Source organism: Melitaea cinxia, chromosome 12 (genome assembly GCF_905220565.1).
Source record: "Melitaea cinxia chromosome 12, ilMelCinx1.1, whole genome shotgun sequence".
In the NCBI taxonomy this organism is placed as follows: Eukaryota; Metazoa; Arthropoda; class Insecta; order Lepidoptera; family Nymphalidae; genus Melitaea; species Melitaea cinxia.
In genome coordinates, this window is record NC_059405.1 from 8,715,077 (window position 1) to 8,733,280 (window position 18,204).

An 18,204-nucleotide genomic window follows, 5' to 3' on the forward strand; every position below is an offset into this window, starting at 1 on the left:
GCACACATCTTGTTTTACATCGGGGTGACCAGATTAACTTTTACAAAAAACACCGGTACCACAGTATCAACGATAAAATACTGTTTAATAGCTGGCCTGGCGAACTTCGTATCGCCTTTTTTGTGAATATAATAATTATTTATATCGAAATAAAATATAGCCTATCTTTCAAGTTGGATCAAACTGCACACGGTGTGCAAATTTGATTAAAATCGGTTAAGTAGCTCAGGAGTCAGTAAGGAGTAATTTATATATGTATATTAAGATATAATTTTAGCTATAAACCAATGAAAGTAGGTATAAATTAAAATGCTTTATTTATCATGATATCAGTTACCAATAAATATATACTTATGTCAGATCAAATATTACGATGAAAAAACGAGTTTGCTTTAGACCACACGACTGAAGTAAAACTTCTTTAGCAATAGGCATGCACAATAGGCCACTGGGGAGTGTCTTAGATATACGAAAAGTAACTGGCTATGAGAGAAAGAGAGACAGAAAATGTGTGTCCGCACCTCTCTCTCTTGCTCTGTTTGCCTCTCCCGATCATATTTTTCATAATGCTCTCGTCACGCATTCACAAGTTCACTACCCAAGTCAAACATGTGTAAAGAAGTTTTACTTCCATAATATATCTATGTATAAAATTATAAAACCCGAAGCCCACCTACAGGTAAACTAAATTGTACCTATATATATATATATATATATATATATATATATATATATATATATATATATATATATATATATACATATATGGTTGGGTTAGGGGGTTGATAACATATATGGCAAAACAACGTTTGCGGGGTCAGTTAGTCGTATATATAAAATACTCGTGTTACAATGCTAGTTACCATACACCGCATTTACATTGGGAAAAAAATTATAATAATTCAACATTCTTCTTCCGTTCCTTTGTTTTTTTTTGGTTAATGTTAATATTAAGAAAAATACTAAATCTAATAGCAAATAATAATTGTGTTTGCTCGCAAACGAAAAAAAAACCGACTTCAGTTACATCGACAAGTAATAAAACGTAAGTAGACGAAAAAAATTAACAAATGCACTAGACGTCATTACGATTTTCGAGGGCTTCCCTCGATTCCTCTGGGATTCCATCATCAGATCCTGGTTTCCTTATCACGGCACCACCCTTGACATATCTTCTTTCCAACAAAAAAGAATTATCAAAATCTGTTCATAAGCGACGAAGTTATTCCCGAACATACATTAAAATATATATGCGCTCTAATTGAGTAACCTCGTCCTTTTTTAGTCGGTTAAAAAAGTGAACATCAAGGTATAGAAAAAAATTGTAGATAGATATATGTTTAAAAGTTAAATTAAAAATTTTCTGTTTCACAAATAATTCTTAAATTTGAATGAAACTGAACTGAGATGCAGATGGCAATATAATATTAAAGGTCAATGCACCAGGGCTAATTGTTAGTGCGGTCAATAAAGTTCATGCTTAATCCACCTAATTTCTAGATTAAACTTTAAATAAAGATGTCGCGCGTTAAAAAAATATGTAATAAATATATGTAAATGTAATTAAATTAAAAGAGATAGAATAAGAGAATATTAATTCTTTTTTTAACGCGACGAACTAAATCACAGAGAGGTAAATATATATTTAAAAAAAAAGTTAGCGTTCAGATTGGATTGGAGAACAAAATTAAATTAGACTAATGTAGGAAGTAATTTAATACAAGGAAACACAATTTTAAGCTTAATACAAATTTGAATGAACAAACAACATTATCTTCCTTTTATGGATTAAATGAACGAGTTTAACACAACCCGAGTCTCTCGAGTTCATTTGTCCATCTCCACGACACCATCTCTATCACGATGTCAGCCGGGGTTAAAAAAAATGTTGCTCGGCCAGAGGGAAGAATCCCGATGCTGATCCGAAGAGGTTGAGCAATTCTTTATCGTAAATGTTGGGGTTCTAGCAGCCAACTCACAAAATCCTGCTACGTGGTATCACCGGCAACAATGGCACCGCACGTGTCCGCCACGCCAAGGACCCCAACAAAATCGCACCCTGAACCTGACCGAGGCTGAAGACAAAGGAAAAGAAAGGAGCCACACAGCACCAGTGCTATATATATAGTGCTGAGCCTAATCCACCGCGAACCCCACCAACGACTGCTTACGCAGCCCTACGTCACACGAAACACGCGAACGCCTAGCAATGAAGAATAATAATTCGATGAAACGAAATAATTGTTAAGAGAATGAACGCAGAATAAAAATATACGTTACAATTGGGTCGGCAACGCGATTGCAATGCTTCTGGTGTTGCAGCCTTGCAGGCGACTATAGGCTACGATAATCTCTTACCATCGTTACAATTGGGTGGGCAACGCGCTTGCATTACTTCTGGTGTTGCAGCCTTGCAGGCGTCTATAGGCTACGATAATCTCTTACCATCAGGCGAGAAGCTTGTTTGCCGAACTAGTGATATAAAAAAAACAATGATATATATTTTAAATCATAATGTTATTCATACCAGATTAATAGATTTGGCGATGGAACATAAAAAAAAAAAAAAAAACTAGAAAAGAAGTCAAATATTAAACTGAGTCAGCACTAGATTTAGCAGTAATTTCTCTTATTGTACCACAACAAGAAATAGAAGAAAAGGATTGTAAAACTTTGTTTAGAAATTTAAGGATAAGTTTGTTTATATTCTGAGTTTTTACGCTATACAAAATTTGATCATTGCATAGTTCAATTTAAGTAAAGCTGTAAACGCAGCTCGGTGATAATCACTTTGATTATCATAAATTTACGCAGTAGTAATTTTTTTAAATCACAATGACAAAAACAATGGCTGAATATGATGGATCAATGTATGGAGGACGTAGTAGTTTACCACCTGACATCACTATAATGACCTCCACACGTTGATCTATGCTCACTATAGTGACCCAAAATGTAGAGAAGCCATTAAGGCTTTCTATATTCAATATATAGGCAAGTGTAGTGATCTAGTGAATTTTTAATAAAAATAAATATCAGTAACTAATATTAGCTAGCGGAATTATATTAATTGTCGAGAGACATACAATTTTGTAGATTGGCAACACTGCTCTAGGTTGTCAAATACTAAAGCTGTCAAAATGTTCCGGCTGTAATTTAGCATTGATCAAGTAGTGACTTACGTAAAATCAGTTTAACATAGCAAGAGTACTAGTTTTAAGAACATATTTTTGTGTTTTATTGTGGAACTTATCAACCGTTATAGTGATAGTGTTACATAAAACATTTTGTTATCGGAGGACATTTTGTTTCGTTCGAGTCGATTGAATATATTTTTTGACAATGGCTTTACATGTCGGCTTATTGAATAAGAGCAGCTTATTTTTAAGCGGAAGTCGCCACTTACATTTATTACATAAAAATGCCTATATTAATGGACAATGGGTGATTGCGGCCAGCAAGGAAGTGTTTCCTGTATTTAATCCGGCGGATGACCAAATTATCACCGAAGTTCCTGATATGGATGCTGTCGATGCTAAAATTGCAGTCGACGTTGCTGCAAATGCTTTTAAAACTTGGAAAGACACAACCGCAAAAGAGAGATCTTATATATTACGAAAATGGTATGATTTATGTGCAAAGAACACAGATAGTCTCGCACACATTATAACTGCTGAAGCAGGAAAGCCTTTGGCTGAGTCTAAAGGAGAAATTGCTTACGGAAATTCATTTCTAGAATGGTTTGCAGATACTGCTCGACATATCAATGGAGAAATTGTTCCGAGCCCATGGCCTAACAAGACAATAATGTTGACGAGACAACCATTGGGTGTTGTTTCAGTTATTACGCCTTGGAATTTTCCATTTGCTATGATTACTCGAAAGGTAGGCGCTTTACTAGCAGCTGGATGTACGTGTGTCATTAAACCAGCTGAAGATACCCCCTTGACTGCTCTGGCTGCAGCTCAACTAGCAGAGGAAGCGGGCGTACCCAAAGGTGTGATCAACGTTGTAACATGTAGTAGAAAAAATGCTCCTGCTGTGGGAAAAGTTTTATGTGAAGATCCTAATGTAGGATGTATTTCCTTCACTGGCTCAACTCATGTAGGAAAACTTCTTTACGGAATGGCATCTAAAGGGATAAAAAGAGTTAGCCTCGAATTAGGTGGCAATGCACCATTCATAGTATTTCCAAGTGCTGATATTGAATATGCAGTGGAACACGCTATGCTTGCTAAATTCAGAAATAATGGACAAGCATGTGTTGGTGCTAATAGATTTTTAATACATAAAGATGTTTTTGATAAATTTATACAAGCATTTAAGAACAAAATTGCAAAGAGTTGTATAATGGGTCCTGGTATAAAAGAGGGTGTAACATGTGGACCATTGATTAACACAGAACAAACTAAAAAGGTTACTGGTTTAGTTGAAGATGCACTTTCTAAAGGTGCAAAAGCTGTTATTGGAGGTAAACCTGCCCCAGAAGTAGGCAATAAATTTTATGAGTCTACTATCCTTACAGATGTAAAACCAGATATGAAAATATACAGTGAAGAAATCTTTGGACCAGTTGCTGTGTGTCATAAGTTTGAAACTGAACATGAGGTACTTGAAATTGCTAACAGCACAAGAAATGGCCTAGGATCCTATGTTTTCACGAAGGATCTCGGTCAGGCTTTTAGAATGTCTCGTCAGTTAGACTTTGGCATGGTCGCTATCAATGATGGTATATTATCAGCAGCAGAACCGGCATTTGGTGGTATCAAGGAGTCTGGTATTGGCAGAGAGGGCAGCAAACATGGTGTAGAGGAGTACACAGATATAAAATATACTTTATTTTCCGCTTTGGATAAATAAATGCTTAATTGACGAGCCTAAAAATGTTACTATTGATTCTTGACTTTGGTTTTAAAAAAAAGGTGTGTTAATATTTTATTTTAAAGTTACTAAAATTTGATTATGAAATCTTATATATTATCAAAAAGTCCGTTTCTTGTTATTACTGTTAATGTATAAAAAATCATTCCAGTCTTCCATAAAATGTGATTTTAGAATAGTTTTATCAGATCTGTATCATAAGATTTTGCAATAAATGTTAAGTTAAATAATAAATGTAAATATGTGAAAACTTTGAATACTAATTATTTATGAATTTGCATTTAATTTTTTTTTTAAATATAATAATAATGTATATAGTGTATAATATAATTATCTTATTTACTGTGGGGAAAATTTATATCTTTTTGTTAGTTTATTATTAATATTAAAATTTGATTTAAATATATGTGTTTTTAATTGTATATGAATAAATAAAATAAAATAATGACATAAATCTTCTTTATTTTTAAATGCTCTATAAAAGGTTTTACAAATGAAATACTATTACATTTATACATCCACTACAAAATTTATGAGATGTATAAGAGACACTTATGATTAATGATTTAACAGTCAACATATTTTAAACTATGTCTTTATGTTTAGTGTTATAATGTGGCCATTAATATTCTCAATACACAATTTTACATTGTTATGGTGACATCTAAGGAATATTAAATGATTAATCGTAAAAACTTTTGTTTAGGTGTTACTAAATTATTGAAAAAACAAATGAGATGACTAAGTGAATGAGGTGTTAAAGCTATTAATTGGTTAGTGTACAAACATTTTTTTAACTTGACTATTCCAACTTTAAAAAACAGGATGATCTATGTTTCTTTGTAAAGATATATATTCTTTTTTCTATGTGTACTTATTTTGAGATATATAAATTCTCATTATTTAAGATAAGATAGATATCAGTCAGTTAGTGGAACTAGCAATTCTACAAAAAAATAAGAAATTTAATACGTCATTTTTTTTACCCAAAGCTAGTGCTTATCATGTGGTCCCAATAAAATTTGATCGAGATCTGACGAGTGCTTTTTGAGTTATTCGTAGTAATAAGTATTTAAGTGACTGTTTTATCGACTACCTACGTCGTATTACTTGTCTATAATTGAAGTAGGTTTGTTTTCGTTTGCAAGTAAACACTTGTAAGTTTATACATCAATTTTTTGAGGTGACTGAACTGATTTGCTTAACTAGTTTTGGTTTGATAGTGTAAAATACATATAAATTGAGAACGGAAAACACCTTATAAAATCGAATTTTTAACCGACTTCAAAAAAGGAGCAGGTTACTCAATTCGACCGTATATATATATATATATATTTTAATGTATGTTCGGGGATAACTCCGTCGTTTATGAACTGATTTTGATAATTCTTTTTTTGTTGGAAAGGAGATATCCCTAGTTTGGGACGATGATGAGGAAACCAGGTTCTGATGATGGGATCACTTAGAAATCGAGGGAAACTCTCGAAAATCCGCATAACTTTTTACTAGGTGTACCGATTTTGATGATTTTTAATTTAATCGAAAGCCGATGTTTATCATGTGGTCACATTTAAATTTCATCGAGATCTAATTACAAGTTTTGGAGTCATCTTTGTTAATGCGTATTTACTTTACTATTTTTTCGTCTACCTACGTTGTATTACTTGTCGATATAATTGAAGTCGGTTTTTCTTCGTTTGCCTACAAACACAATTATTGAAGTAGAACTTTGTACGTTTTTACGCTGACTTGATTAAGGGAGTAAGCTGGTGAATGCGTGACGAGAGCGTTTCAAAAAGTGTGATCGGGCGAGGCGAACGGATGTTGAGAGGGAGATATAAGTTAGTGAAGATAGAAAGAGAGTTACGTTTCGTATATTACTTCTTAATCTTTTGCTCTTTCTCATAATTTGAATTTTTAATATATACATACTGAATATACATGGAGCTAAAGAAGTAACTTTTTTTGTGGTCACACACGGATTTGTAATCATGTAGGTGTTGTAAGAATATAATTTATTCTATACATATATTTCTGTGTTTAAAAGAGCACATATTGTTGTAGGTGCGTATCTTCTGATTCATTAAATCAATTCAAATTTTAGACAAAGTTTTTAGGAACAAGATATGGATGTTGATATTCAAAGCTACATTTTTATTGTCTGTACAGTTCAAAATAAATAACAATATTTATTTGCTCATCTAATTAAAACAACTTGGTTTCAGAATACAAGAAGTCGACGACAGTTTCTTTGAAAAGTTTGGATCAATTTTGAAGCAAGCTTCTCAGAAAGCTGCGCTCGAAGAATCTACACCCTTAGCTCCGTTGAAAGAAGTTGAAGAGCAAGACGGAGAAAAAGTAGTGACGGAAGTCTCTGAGAGTCGAATTGTCACACGCGACTCAGATAGTGGCAATGAAACGTTACTTGACACCGACTCGGAGCCTGAAGACCCAGAAAAAGTGGACTTTTATGTTGAAGCTGTTGGTTGGAATGTAAGTATTTTGTCTTTTTTGCTTTGTGATTCTTTCCGCTTTCGTTACCACAAAATTAATGAAAAATACAAGCAAAATGAAAAAAATAATTAAAAATAATGAAATCTATATTATAAAGCTAAAGACTTTGTTTGTTTGTTTGTTTGAACGCGCTAATCTCAGGAACTACTGGTCCGATCTAAAAAATTCTTTCATTGTTAGATAAATTAAAGCTGTAAGTTATTTTTTTTCAAACTAACACGTGCGAACCGCGGGTTACAGCTAGTATTTTATAGAAGTAGTTAGTTTTATTCGAATTCTGTAGAATCTACAGTGTAGATAAAAAAAATATTTTTAAATAAAAAAATTCATTGAATAATTGTAAATTGAATACTCCTTAAATTAACAATAACAGGTAGATGGTTCTGTTAGGCATTTCTAGTAACACGTGGTTCAATAAGTCCCGAGACTAAGTACTAAAAAAAGGTCTTTTTTATAAAATTAATTTTTATTCGGTAAAGCTTTAGATTAGGTAAAACCGAATTTCGGGACCGTGGGGGAATGGGGGGGGGGGGAGAGGGTGGGGAACGCTACCCCTGGTACCACTGTCACACCTCGGAACCCCATGGTTATGGAGATATCCATGGTTAAAGTTTTGAGTCTGTCCTACCCCTAGAGTGTTTTTTTTGTGCCGCGGAGGCGCTTTCGCACGGCGGGCGAGGGCTGCCCTCCCTCCGCGCCCGGCCGGTAAGGCCGATTTCTGAGTCTTTGGACGCTTCGGGCGGCTTTCACCAGCCGCTCTCCACTCCGCTGCCTGCCGATTGGATTCCGGAGTGAAATGGTATATCCAGGTTTCATCCATTGTTACACACCGACGTAAAAAATCCTTTTTATTATGATTCATCAGCGCCAAACATCGCTCTGAATCATTGATACGTTGTTCCTTTTGATTAGTTGTAAGCAAACGCGGCACCCACTTAGAAAAAAACTTTTTCATGGCCAAATTTTTATGTAAAATAGTGAAAACACTACCAGCTGAAATCTTCACTATCTCGGCTATCTCTCGCACTTTTACCTTCCGATCTTCCAATACGATTTTGAGGACTTGGTTAATATTTTGTTGAGTCACTGCTTCATTTGGACGACCTGAGCGTTCCCCATCATTGGTGTCCATGCGACCGCGTTTGAAGTCGGCATACCACCGACAAATGGTTGCTTTAGAGGGAGCTGATCCTGCATAACATTTTATAAGCCATTGCTGTGCTTCAACGGTATTTTTTCCCATTAAAAAACAATGTTTTATCAACACGCGAAACTCGTTTTTTTCTATTGTATCGAAATTACAACCGTAGCGTCACTTAAATGTTTCAAAATCAATAATTTTATTGTTCCATTTTTAAAAATTTGACACATATTCTAGTATTGATAGCCAGTACTTTTTAAAAATCAAAAGAGTTTTTAATATATGCGCCATTTCCAGGTTAGTCTCGGGACTTATTGAACGATCTAGTACTTTGCATTAAAATAATAATCATATCAACTTCTAATGTGCTTCTCTAGGAGATATTCGTAAAATACCTTAGGTATCTTAACGTCTTGAAAAATTGTTTATCTTTTATAGAGTTGCAAGAGCGTTGCTGTGTAGCAATCATTAATTGGTGTTTATATCTCCTTGAACGGATGTCGGTCAGTCGTTTCTACCGTTTTACTTTCATTTGAACTAGACATTGGAATATGAGTATTTTAGGAATTGTGTCGCGTTTCAAATTTTAAGGCATGTCGCTATAAGCATGTTACGTGTAATATTGGCACTCCTCCAACTTAACTATCTGGTACTTAGTTTAAATTATATTACTTCAAAATTAAATTAATGTAGGACTCGTTACTTTTTAACCGACTTCCAAAAAAGGAGGAGGTTCTCAATTCGACTGTATTTATTATGTTACATCAGAACTTTTGACCGGGTAGACCGATTTCGACAAATTTTGTTTTAATCGAAAGGTGGTGTGTGTGAATTGGTCCCATTTAAATTGATTTGAGATCTAAGAACTACTTTTCGAGTTATATCTAATAATGCGTTTTTACTTGACGCTTTTTTCGTCGACCTACGTTGTATTATACCGCATAACTCTCTACTAGATGTACCGATTTTGATAATTCATTTTTTGTTAGAAAGGGGATATCCCTTGTTTGGTACCATGATAAGGAAACCAGGATCTGATGATGGGATCCCAGAGAAATCGAGGAAAACTCTCGAAAATCCGCAATAACTTTTTACTGGGTGTACCGATTTTGATAATTTTTAATTTAATCGAAAGATGATGTTTATCATGTGGTCACATTTAAATTTTATTGAGATCTGATAACTACTTTTTGAGTAATCTTTGATAACGCGTAGAGTTGCTTAACTATTTATTTTCGTCGATCTACGTTGTATTACTTGTCGATGTAATTGAAGTCGGTTTTTTTTTCGTTTGCGAGCAAACACAATTATTTACTTAATGTATAGTATGTATGTAGGTAGGTATAGTATGTGCGTATGTATGTGTATGTGTGTATGTGTTAGGTATAGTGTGCTATGAGTATTCTTATTTATTTATTATATTTTTGTAATTACTTATAATTTCATTTACTTCAGTGGATTAGATATGTAGTACTGAAGTAATTCAGATGCAATGAAAAGGCATAGATAGGTATATATATCGGATACCTATCTAGTATCGATTCACGCTTCGATGTATTTATTATATATTGTTTTAGAAAAATTGAAAAAAAAAAACAATCGATTAAACATGTTAGTATAACGATATGGCCATGAAGTGTACATGGTATGCAAATGCGTGCAGATACGCCCATTGCCCATTTTAAAAATATACCGTGGCCATGATAGATGTTCCATATACTGACAGTGTAAGCGCAGACGCACAATACCCCAGCTATGGCGTCGCGCCAAATCTTATAACCATGATTTATTTTGTCAACTACAACGCCAAGGTTGTGTCGAATTAACCTGTTTGAGAAATGCAATTCTACAAGAAATTTAATTCAACTAAGTTTCTAAAAATAAATAATTTCTATGGATAGATATATAATGTATATATGCTTACACTTATCAATGAGTGCTCATTACTGACGTGAGTCGGTCATTAGGTTAGGGTCATTATAATATGTGTACCATTGCTAATTAGATTATCATTAGAAAGTTATATCTCAAGTACTTGAATTGTTTTTGTGCTTTAAAATCTTGGACTTTATTCTTTGATTTGGTATGTCTGCATCACAAGTTATGTTAAATTTAGATTTTGTAACGTTGCGAATATGTGTCACTGTTTTGAAAAAAATTCTCGGGAAATAACTTTACGCGTATCTCTTTTGTTTGTTTCTCTTGTAAATATAGTCTAAGTTCGATTATATACTCTAATTAAATTTATATTAATAATATAAAAAGTAAAACGGCGAATATGATCAACTAACAATAGCATTATTTGGATGTTTAGTTTATCCATAGGCCTGCATTTCAGTCTATACCTAGAATTGAATATTTGCATCTGTTTTGATAAGCGTTTAATATGTTTTCAATTTGATCTGGTGAATTTCTAGATAATAAGCTGGTCTGGTTTTCTTCGTAATAAATTCTCTATGTAGATTTCAAAGAACACCTTTTGAACTATTTTGTATGTCATGAATGTATCCCGAGTTCTATAGACAATTTGCGTTAATAATTTTATAGGAAATCTTATGATTTCATATTCAGGTTTGAAAGTAAAAGCAAAAATGCATGACACAGTTTACATATCGCTGGCCCCGGGCAATAAAGCGGTATACGCCGGTTACACCCTTTTTAATGTTATTTAATTTTTGGCTTCTCTGAGTATCAATCTATCACTCTTATTTTTTTCAGTTTTTTTTTTTATTAATATTTCGTTAGAATAAATGACAATAACCGTTTTATTGCATGGATAATTCTCTTACGACTAAGCTATGTATTATTGCATTACTCTAAGAATACAAAAAACCGGTGAACATCTTTACAGTAATTGTTAATGATCTTGCAATTAAAATAGTATCATCTATGAATTGTATTATACATTTTTTTAATTATTTCATTAAAAATTATACGATTTGTTTTTAAAAAATTATTTTTAAAAACTTAAATTGGTAAAAAAAATAGCTTTCATTTGACATATTGAACGTCTGTTTTGGATCACTGTACACTGCACTATAAACAAATTAGCTTCCTTTATTTCTCCTGTAAAATTTGATTTTTGATATTACCGCTTTATTGCCCGGGGACAGCGATATATTTACTGATATAAACAACTCGTTCAAGTGATAAAGTTATGGTTTTAAACTAATCTGTAGCTTTGTAAACATCTCAATTTTTATTTAAGTCTCTGGAAAGTTGGAACAAAGCGAAAGTTGACGTTATGAAGATTTTTCTGTAATGTAATCAGTTCATCATCATCAGTTCAGCCTATTGCAGTATACTGCTAGACATAGTAAAATAAAAAAAAAAAATAATGTAAAATGTAAATAATAATAATCTGTAATGTAAACTTATATTAAATTATAAAATTATTAAATGTTCTTTTCTAAGAAAAAGTTGGTAGTTACTAAAACTCAAAGATCAAGAAGAGGTGAAGTTAGTGCACATAACGCAGTGGCTTCCGCCGGAAAATCTAAATAAACTATCCGGTTCATACAATAGATCTGCACTATGAAATCTCGACTACTTGTTAGTAAGAAACTTAGAATAACCATGCTCTTTTAAAAAGAAACAAGTTTGTATTTATATTTATTGATTACGTATTATAAATCGTCACTTGTTTCGTAAAGTGGCTGGTCAATCATCAATAAAAGTGAATATCTTACACGAAAGATATCATGTCGTCCCTGTTCTACGTTGTGTCGGCGAAATATTCTGTGCTACTTTGGCACCGTTGGAAGAAATTAATCTGAATAAATGAACATTTAAAACAATAAGTAATAATGTGATACTAATTTCTTAGTAAATATTAAAATAGTTGGTATTTGTTTCTTAAAAAACCGCGACAAGTAGTTTGACAGTCCTCTCTTGATGTTATCTTTAGACTAACTAAATAATTCTGAAGAGACCGAAACAGACATAAATTTGAGGGTACAAGACCGGGGCTATATGGTGAACTTCTCAGTCAAACTCTCTCAATTTTTGTTGAGTGGCTAAATATAAATAAATAAATAAATAAATATTTACACAATACACACACGGTCGTCTGTTCCTAAAGTAAGCAACTTAATGCTTGTGTTATAGGTAACAGCCGACTGGTATATAGCTACATTTTTTTTGGATAAACATACTTATAAATAATACATATATAAATATATAAATAAATATTTATATTACACCCAGACTCGGGGTGGGAATCGAACCCACAACCCTCGGAGCAGAAAGCAGGGTCACTACCAACTGCGCCAACGGGCTAGTCGCCCGTAAATATGTATGTGGTCGGGCATTTTCGGGCATGAAAGACGATACCTTTTTTGTTGATAAAGTCTGGTCGCTTATTTTTGATTTCTTGCTTAAGTCTCATCAGGTATTGACAGTAGAAACCCGAACTGATGGTTTTGTCCAGCGCTAAAAGCTCATAATAAATGATGCCCTTCTTCCTTCCAATTCCACCATATCCACAACATCACCTTAATTCGCGTGCAGCTTAACCACTTTTGACCACGACCTTTTTCATATATTCTTATCGTAGGGATCCACTTTTCGTCACCAGTGATCAATCCCTTCAAAAATGGTTCGATATAGTTACGTCTTAAGAACGAAACGCAAATGAGTACACGGTCCATTAGGTTTCTTTCAGTGAGTTCATGTGACACTCACATATCGAGCTTTTTTATATAGCTATTTTTCTAATGGGTAGAAACTGTTTTATGGCCAAGTCTCAAATCTTCAGCTATATGGCATCTACTTAAATGTCGTCACGTTTTCCCGTAACTGGGTGACTAGAGCGAAAAGCAACTTTTAATCAAAATTTCCTGACTGAAAACGCTTAAACCAATTTTGTGCTACTCTTACCGACACTGCATTACGTCCATAAACTTAACAAAAAAATTTTCACGGCTTGATTCGCTTTTTTCTCTTTTACTTTTACTTTAAGTACCTAAAATTTTAAAATGTCCTGCATATTTTCTTTGGATTCACCCATTTTGGCGGACAGAAAATATATGAAAAGTGGCGGGAACTTTTTTTAAATTTTTAATTTCAATTTTAAAATGTTACTTTCTCATGGTATCTTAACCGTCCAGTTACAAACAATACAATCAAAACGATTTTATTTCGACTTTTTAGTAGAAAATACGAAAAGAATTTTTACCCACCTACCGATGATATAAATTCTTAGATTAGTTTATAGATTTTACTGAAAAGTAGAAGGTATCCCAAAAATGTTTTAAAACTGGGACTACATTATGGATAAATAATAAAAGTTTATGAGGAAATCTGGTAAATCATCGCGGTTAAAAAACGATTTCTGTTATTTTTGACGCGATGTGTAGAAATAAAAAACAAATATCATAAGAAAATTTCAAGTGTAGTCATAATTTTTATTGCAATGGATCGTAAACCTTCACCTAATGTACTGCTTTATAGATTTTCACGTAATAGATCACATAAGTATACATAAATCTAATTTTCCATTAGTAAAACCATTACGAAGTGATGTAGGATATTTAAATAGGCGGATATTGTAAGCCGCACTTTGGTTAGTTATGTACGAGCTGATAAGGATAAAAGAAAGATTTTTGTAAAACAGTGATTATACGTAGTATAAAACAAAGTCGCTTCCCGCTGTCTGTATGCTTAGATCTTTAAAACCACGCAAGGGATTTTGATGCAGTTTTCTTTAGTCAGTAGAGTGATTCTATAGAAAGGATTATATGTTATAATACATGGATAATATAGTAGAGGAACACTGATAGTTTTTGCAACCGTGCGAAACCGGGGTGTGTCGCTAGCTGATATATATAAAAAATGGACGAATTTCAAAGGTTATTGACATTTTTTGTATGAAATTATGTCGTCTAAGAGAGAATTAAAAATAAAGTGTCTATAATTTTTATTATTTAGTTAAGTTCACATTCGTCTCCGATGGTAGCGCCTTGCGAAAATAGAATCTGGCGGTGGATCGGCTCGATTCCTGAGTCCCGGCCGGACTCGAGCGTAGTTAAGACTCGATCGGACTTATCTCGGACGTTTTATAGATTCAAATGTTACGTTAATCGTAACGTGTTGTTAACTAGATGTGTGAGTGAAAAGTGAGAGAACATGAATGGAATGGGTACTCTGAGGACTAAGTTCAGAGGTGTGAAGAAGGAGCTACTTGAGCGGCAGACTAGCATGCTTATTCAGTCCATGACTGTATGTTAAATTGTTCGCTTATTTAACTTAGTGTACTGGATAAACGTATAAAACTTACCGTAAAATAGCAGATTGAAAGTGGCTGAGACTTTTTCTGTGTATCACGTAATTATAGTAGCATCTAGTTGAATAGGGCTATTACAAAAATATATGTATACTCCAGTTTTTGTGCATTTGCTAATATGATGGAAATTTATTCGCACTGCCGACAAAGAGCATTAGTCAGTATTTTTTGTCTTTAAGAGACTGAGAGACATTCACAAATGACTTCAGAGTTAAAAATAAAAAGTGTTTGAGTTTTAAGTAGGTGTTCATTGCCAAAAATTGAGCTTAATTTTCTATATTTTTTTTTTGTGATAATGCAGACGTAACGAATTCATATGTGTATTTGCAAAAGAACAAACAGGAGTTTGCTGTCTGAACAGAGGTTTGTTGTTTGTTAATATAAAAGATGGGTTAATTCAAAACAGTTGCATAAAACAAACACAGTTTATTAGTAGCCGTTAAAGCAGTTTATTGAAAACACTAGCTTCTTCAATCAGATCAATATTATTTCTACGACGGCGCAGAAACCCTGCTTTATATAAATACAGGATAAATATTGTAGTAGAACTTCGCTGACATGACATTTGAACGTGGCCGTATAATCGTTATATTGCATGTGTCTTGGTAACGAACGCGGATACACAAATACAATGCGCTCTTTGAAAGAGTCCCCTGAGTACAGTGTGAGGTAGGACTGTGGAAGGATAAATTGTGTGGAGTTCCTGTTTCATGAAATTACGATATTACTACGATTCATCCGTACGTTTAATTGTTTACATATTTAAGATATTTAATTATATGACCATCTTACTTTTCCTGTGTGAATTCTTTATTAAAACAGTGATTTATTTATCAGTTCTCTCAGGGTTTACTTCTTTTTTATATAATTTATTATATATTTTTTTTATTACGATGATTCAAGATTAACCTACTGAGAATAGTGCATTTTTCTAAATTGTTTCCTGTAGAACTTAAGTCTATTTATGAAGCTGCTGTCGAAAATCGATGTTGTTTAAATTATAAAAGTAGGTCAAGCGCTTTTTATTTCCTTTAGAAGCACTTTATGTTCCTAAACTGGATTTAATACTTTGGTATACAATAGATTGAGAAATATATTGTTAATTAAGTATTAATTTTGTGGTACATTTTTTTATCTAATAAAGTTATTGTGTATTGGAGTATGTGCTTAAAAATAATATTTGTTCTAGGTTGATGAATTATATTTAGAAATATTATACGAAATTTTACACAATGTCGGCGGATGTGACATAGGATGTGAAGTGGGACAACAAGCAATGCTGTCCTACGTCCAAGAAGCATTCAAAATGTCAAATGACAAGCACACAGAACTCCTAACACAAGCAGAGGCCAAGGAACCTCCAGAGCTGATGTTGAACGTAGAAATAATTGAGGGAAAAGATCTCGTCCCGAAAGATCCTACCGGTCTTAGCGATCCTTTCGTAACAATTTATCTCATGTCCAATACTGCTCATAGATATAATACGTCTGTTAAATCGGGAACCCTTAATCCTGTTTGGGAGGAACATTTTTCATTGTAAGTAGTATTAGGAAATAGTTTTAAATTAATTTGTACTTCGGATTGTCGAACGTGTGTTGAATATTGGAAGCGTCAGTTAATAAGAACGTAAATGTTAGTTGGATGTACAATCAAGTGTTTATTAGACAAGGCGATAAATACAATGTTTGTTTTTGCAGACCTATTCCCGGCAGCCTTCATGAAGATTCACTTTGTTTGGAAGTTTGGTAAGTTTAAAGGAATCTTGAAATAGTTTCTTGATTTTTAATTAAAAATGTGGTAGTAATTTGACCTTGCTTGCTCCACTTTATAGGGACTTTGATCCTGCGGAGACAGTCAAAGAGAAAATGACCAAAATATTTGAAGTGAAAGGCGTTAAGGGTCTTCGGAAACTTATGAAAGAAATAGCTATCACAGCTTCAACAGGAAAACATGACAACGAGCTGATTGGCACGGCGAATATATCGCTCAAAGTGTGTACCTATCGTTTATTTGGCATTTCTTATAATAATACACTTCTTGAAAGTTGTTATTGAACATTTCAAACCATAAGTAATTTAAAAAAAAAATCTACGTAAAGTTATATTCCTATCCCTTTAAATATATGTGAATTCAGTTAGAATGTCATTTACATTGGAATGACGTCATTTTCCTGGTTTTGACGATTTATATAAAATGAATAAGTAAATAAAAAACGTAGGTTGGGGATCACCGCCTTAGTAAATACTTTGAAGTCAATAACTATTTGAACTTACATATATCCTGTGTCATAAAGGGAAAACCGATTCCATAAATTATTAACACTTACTCGAAAATTGGTTGATATTTAACGATAGTGGTCTGGTTGGTTTTTGTTTAGCATATTATCTTTTCGCAATAATTTAATGTGACGTTTTATTGAGGTTAATTTCATTAAAAAAATCTAATTATTTCTACATGTATTAGTGTAAGTTAGATATTTAATGGTAATTATTATAATTTGTTTTGATTTCGGTCACGCGCTGCTCTTGCTGTATTGGAAAATTATATTTAAACACTAAACTGTAGCTATTTTAAAAGGCTTTGAAACTAATGTTTGAAAATTTCCATAAATGAGTTAGTAGCTAACCGAGTTAAGGTTATACTGTGCAGATTTTACGTAAACTATCTTGAAATTTTGTCTAAACTTTGTTGCATTTAATTTTAGAATTTCGATGCGTGGGAAATTAATAAATCAAAATAATAATGAATATTTTTCTTTTCAGTCGATTCCTGCGGGTGGTATGATCATGTGGCTAAATTTAAGCAAAAAGAGCAAATTACGTCGTCAAGGTGTATTAAAAGTACGTTTCAATTTCTCGTCAGAGAAGAACTCACAGGTGGCAGCTCAAGAACATAGGCATCTATTGAGGATACTTCTTTTGCATGAGCTAGAAAGCTCTAAGGTATGCAAACTTACTTGAAATTGTTATGTCTTCGAATGAAACAGTCTTTTAGTGCAGTTTTGTGAAAAAAGCGATCAAATAAAATTATTTTTCTTTTTGCAAAGGGGAAACTTTTTAGACGTAATTTAGTGAAGAACCGTAACTCTTCCTGTCCTTTTTTACTTCAATGTATGTCGACGTCGCAAAATTTCCACAAATTTTTATTTGACTGATTCAGCCTGTAACATCCCACGGCTGCGCATAAACTTCTTTACCCGTAGGAGAAGGCTCGAAGCTTAACTTACCAGGATGCTCTCCAATGCGGATTGGCGGATATGTTTCCTACAAATAACGATCGCTATCAGGTGCCTATGATAACAACCGGCATCAACGTGCTCTCCGAGAGAATTTAGTCTGATTGAATTCGATAAAGATGTTTTAGTAAATGATTATATCTATTTGTT

The 18,204-nt window shown here is 33.2% G+C and overlaps 2 protein-coding genes and 2 long non-coding RNA genes across 4 annotated transcripts in view; 2 read left to right on the forward strand and 2 right to left on the reverse strand.

Annotated features, from left to right (window-relative positions):
- The window catches only part of LOC123658738 (protein unc-13 homolog 4B), a 50,822-nt gene that overhangs the window by 22,571 nt on the left and 10,047 nt on the right, over positions 1-18,204 (forward strand). Inside the window, exons 3-7 of the mRNA XM_045594082.1 lie at positions 7,107-7,374; positions 16,009-16,355; positions 16,517-16,564; positions 16,651-16,810; positions 17,582-17,761. Coding sequence (XP_045450038.1) covers positions 7,107-7,374; positions 16,009-16,355; positions 16,517-16,564; positions 16,651-16,810; positions 17,582-17,761 — 1,003 coding nt within the window. The remainder of the gene's footprint in view (positions 1-7,106; positions 7,375-16,008; positions 16,356-16,516; positions 16,565-16,650; positions 16,811-17,581; positions 17,762-18,204) is intronic.
- Positions 1,699-18,133, reverse strand: LOC123658741. Its single transcript, XR_006743926.1, has 3 exons — positions 18,123-18,133; positions 8,327-8,329; positions 1,699-1,974 (listed from the first exon to the last, which is right to left on the reverse strand). It is a non-coding gene; the product is annotated as an uncharacterized LOC123658741 (long non-coding RNA).
- On the forward strand, positions 3,149-5,161 carry LOC123658740 (succinate semialdehyde dehydrogenase). Its single transcript, XM_045594083.1, has one exon. The coding sequence runs from the start codon at positions 3,343-3,345 to the stop codon at positions 4,858-4,860; it is 1,518 nt and encodes a 505-aa protein (XP_045450039.1). The 5' UTR covers positions 3,149-3,342; the 3' UTR covers positions 4,861-5,161.
- Positions 12,123-15,026, reverse strand: LOC123658742. Its single transcript, XR_006743927.1, has 2 exons — positions 14,814-15,026; positions 12,123-12,308 (listed from the first exon to the last, which is right to left on the reverse strand). It is a non-coding gene; the product is annotated as an uncharacterized LOC123658742 (long non-coding RNA).